The following is a 2858-nucleotide window of genomic DNA, read 5'->3' as shown; positions in this document are numbered from 1 at the left end:
TAGGTTACTCAAATGAATAAATGAGGTTATTTTGTCTTTTATCTAATTAACTAATATTACTCGTATATTGAATTGGAGGTAGTTACCCATGTATCATGTACTTAAAAATAAGGTTGTCTTATGAATAAATGAGGTTTTGCCGGTATGAATAAATAAGTACTACCTACTTACCTTATAAACAATTGTGGCCATACCATGTGACTATATAAAAGTTTTTCCAATGTACCAATCAATCAAGCACAAGTTATATAGACTAAGAACACCATAAAGAAATACAATTAATTAAACATTACACTTTTTATTAATACATACAAGGTTATACATAAAATGAATTAAGATACAAGAAATCAAACAATAATGATAAGTAGAAAAAAAAATACCCTTATTTAGAAAGTGGAGGAAATGAAACAAGGGCTTCCAATCAATTGTAATTAGATAACCCTAAGTTTGATCTTCTTTTTATTTTAGTTTTGTCTCCTACAATTTTTTCTAATTTCTCCACCAGTTCCTGGAAGGTTACCCATTTTAATCATGGAATTTACAAAGCTTTGCCTAAAAAGGTTATTATTGGCGGCAAGGCTTGAAACTATTGAGGCACTTAAAGGGTCAAGTGCTAGCTCTTGGTCAATTTGCAAGATTCCTTTGTTCTTTTTCATTTGGTTGTAGACTTCATTGTCTAACACAACTGTTGTGTTTTGATCAAGGAAAGTAGCTGGATTAAAGGTCAAACTACAAAGATTTTGTAGCTTGGTAAGCAAATTCTTATCCATGGTAGGATCAGGTTTACCAGTTCCTTGGAAGTTAAATACCCTATCTTGAAAGAAATTACAATGGGCTCTTCCAATTGAATGACCGCCACCAACTAAGATTACCATATCATTAAGAGTCATTTTACGGGCGCTAAATGCTTGTTGGATCTGAGAGACGGTGGAGGCTGGGCCGGGGAGATTTACTTCACTTGCCCTAGAAATGGTGCCATCAAGCCTGCCTGTTGGCACACTGTACATAGGCCCTCCGGACAAGGAAACTGCATCTCGCGTAGCAAGGGCTATGATGTCTGCACAAGAAACCTTCTGAGGGCATGCTTGTTCTAGAGCGGTCTTGATTTGGTCTATGAGTGCATACTCTCGTACAGATCCATTTGCACCCGCAGCCTTCTCTGCTTGGTTGGTGGTTGTTGAGTCAATTAATATTGATGCATCACAACCCTATACATTAAAAAAAAATATTGTATCAATTGATTGTATATTCCATGGTACAGAAACTTTAAGGTTTTATGAAATACAACTTTAAAACAAAATTCATATCAACAAGTAAAATAATGTTTCCTTTTTTGTGTAAAAAAAGTGAAATATAATACTATCTCCGTTCTTGAAAGATTGACTCACTTACTATTCAAGTGATCAAAATAAAATTACTTTGACCACAATTATTGATTTATACAATCAAAATAAATTAACAAGTTTGATCTTATTAGATTCCCCTTAAGAGAATTTTCAATCATCAAATTTCTAACAATTTTATTTATACATAGCCGGGGTTACTAATGGTCAAAGTTATTTATTAGAGACCATCAAATGCATAATAAGTCGAACTTTCAGAAATGGAGGAAATATTTTTTATTGGGAATGTGACTCGTAGTTTTGATTTAAAATTCTCATAAATACAAAATACTTTTATGTAGCCGCTCTGTATTTATGTTAAGTCGTGCAATTAACTATCCATTTATTTACCAAACAAACATATTCATCGAATTTCTTGTCTATTTGAACTTCAATCCCTGACCCTTCATATCATTCTAAGGTTGTGAGAGAGTTTTAAACCCATGTGACGCAACCATTATTGAATTCTAATTTGAAACGTTAATGTACATTATGTCCTTAATGTATGAATAGCCATGAATATAAGATAAATTATTGATGTATGTGAATAGTGAATAGTGAACATACACATCAAGCAACGAACCTTCAGTACACATGGAGAAGGGATTACTTTATTAGACAAAGCATTATTGTAGCTCTTTTGTCGTAGTTCATAGAAGTTTGAAGTTGTCAAAACTTCATTAAAATTTACGGCAATTCAACATTCTATCAATCACTTTATTTGGCACAAACATGTAATATAATTATATACTTTGTATTATTAATAAGTTATTTCCCTTTTTATCTAGATGCAAGCAATAATGTGTCATAAGATGTATATCATGCAAGTAGGAGTCTAAAATCTTACCCTGATAAAACAATCATGAAAAAACATACGAAGCAAAGCCGGAGCAACAGATTTATCAGCATTGAACCGTTGTTGCACAACTTGTCGAACAATGTTCTCAGTGTTCGGACAAGACGAACTGTAGAAACCAACTTGAAGGGCCGAAGAAATAGGAAGAGCAAAGAAAAATAACACTAATGAAAACACATTGAGATGCTTAAGAAAACTCTCCATCTTTAATTTGTTGTTATTATACAAGTTATAAGATGCTTGTAGATGTAGTTTATGTTATGTGTTGGGTTTGCAAAATATAAGACGTCAAATTGAGTATTTATAGTAGTAGTAAGGTAAGTTGGCAAAGGGTGGCCAAAATAGAAAGTCAAGAGTGGGGACTACGTGTTGCAATTTTTAAAATGAACTGATTTTAGGGACATGCATCAACACATTAAATTCAGCCAAAATCTATCTATATATATTATACTAAAAGACAAGCGCCTCAATGTGAGGATGACAAATGTCACTCTCTCATTGACTTATCTTATGTATAAAATATATCTATATAATTACTGTTTACATATTCAAGCATAATTTTTTTTTTTTGTTAAACTTCAAACAATAAAAGCAAGTTTCTATACATGCGTAAGATTTTC

The 2858-nt window shown here is 32.3% G+C and overlaps 1 protein-coding gene across 1 annotated transcript; it reads right to left on the bottom strand.

Annotated features, from left to right (window-relative positions):
- Positions 1–265: 265 nt before the first annotated feature.
- Positions 266–2497, bottom strand: LOC145584640 (peroxidase 57-like). The gene is made up of 2 exons (XM_081641458.1): positions 2230–2497; positions 266–1208 (listed from the first exon to the last, which is right to left on the bottom strand). The coding sequence occupies exons 1-2, from the start codon at positions 2440–2442 to the stop codon at positions 465–467; spliced, it is 957 nt and encodes a 318-aa protein (XP_081497584.1). The 5' UTR covers positions 2443–2497; the 3' UTR covers positions 266–464.
- Positions 2498–2858: the final 361 nt, after the last annotated feature.

Source organism: Chenopodium album, chromosome 2, assembly GCF_948465745.1.
Source record: "Chenopodium album chromosome 2, dcCheAlbu1.1, whole genome shotgun sequence".
In the NCBI taxonomy this organism is placed as follows: domain Eukaryota; kingdom Viridiplantae; phylum Streptophyta; class Magnoliopsida; order Caryophyllales; family Amaranthaceae; genus Chenopodium; species Chenopodium album.
Note: the sequence above shows the minus strand (reverse complement) of the source record. Positions and strands in the feature narration are given on the sequence as shown.

Bases quoted from the DNA above. Each gene is read 5' to 3' on its own strand.
- LOC145584640 (XM_081641458.1), bottom strand. From the start codon at position 2,442: ATGGAGAGTTTTCTTAAGCATCTCAATGTGTTTTCATTAGTGTTATTT. The intron at 1,209-2,229 runs GTAAGATTTTAG...TTTAATGTATAG, and splicing joins TTCATGATTGTTTTATCAGG to GGTTGTGATGCATCAATATT.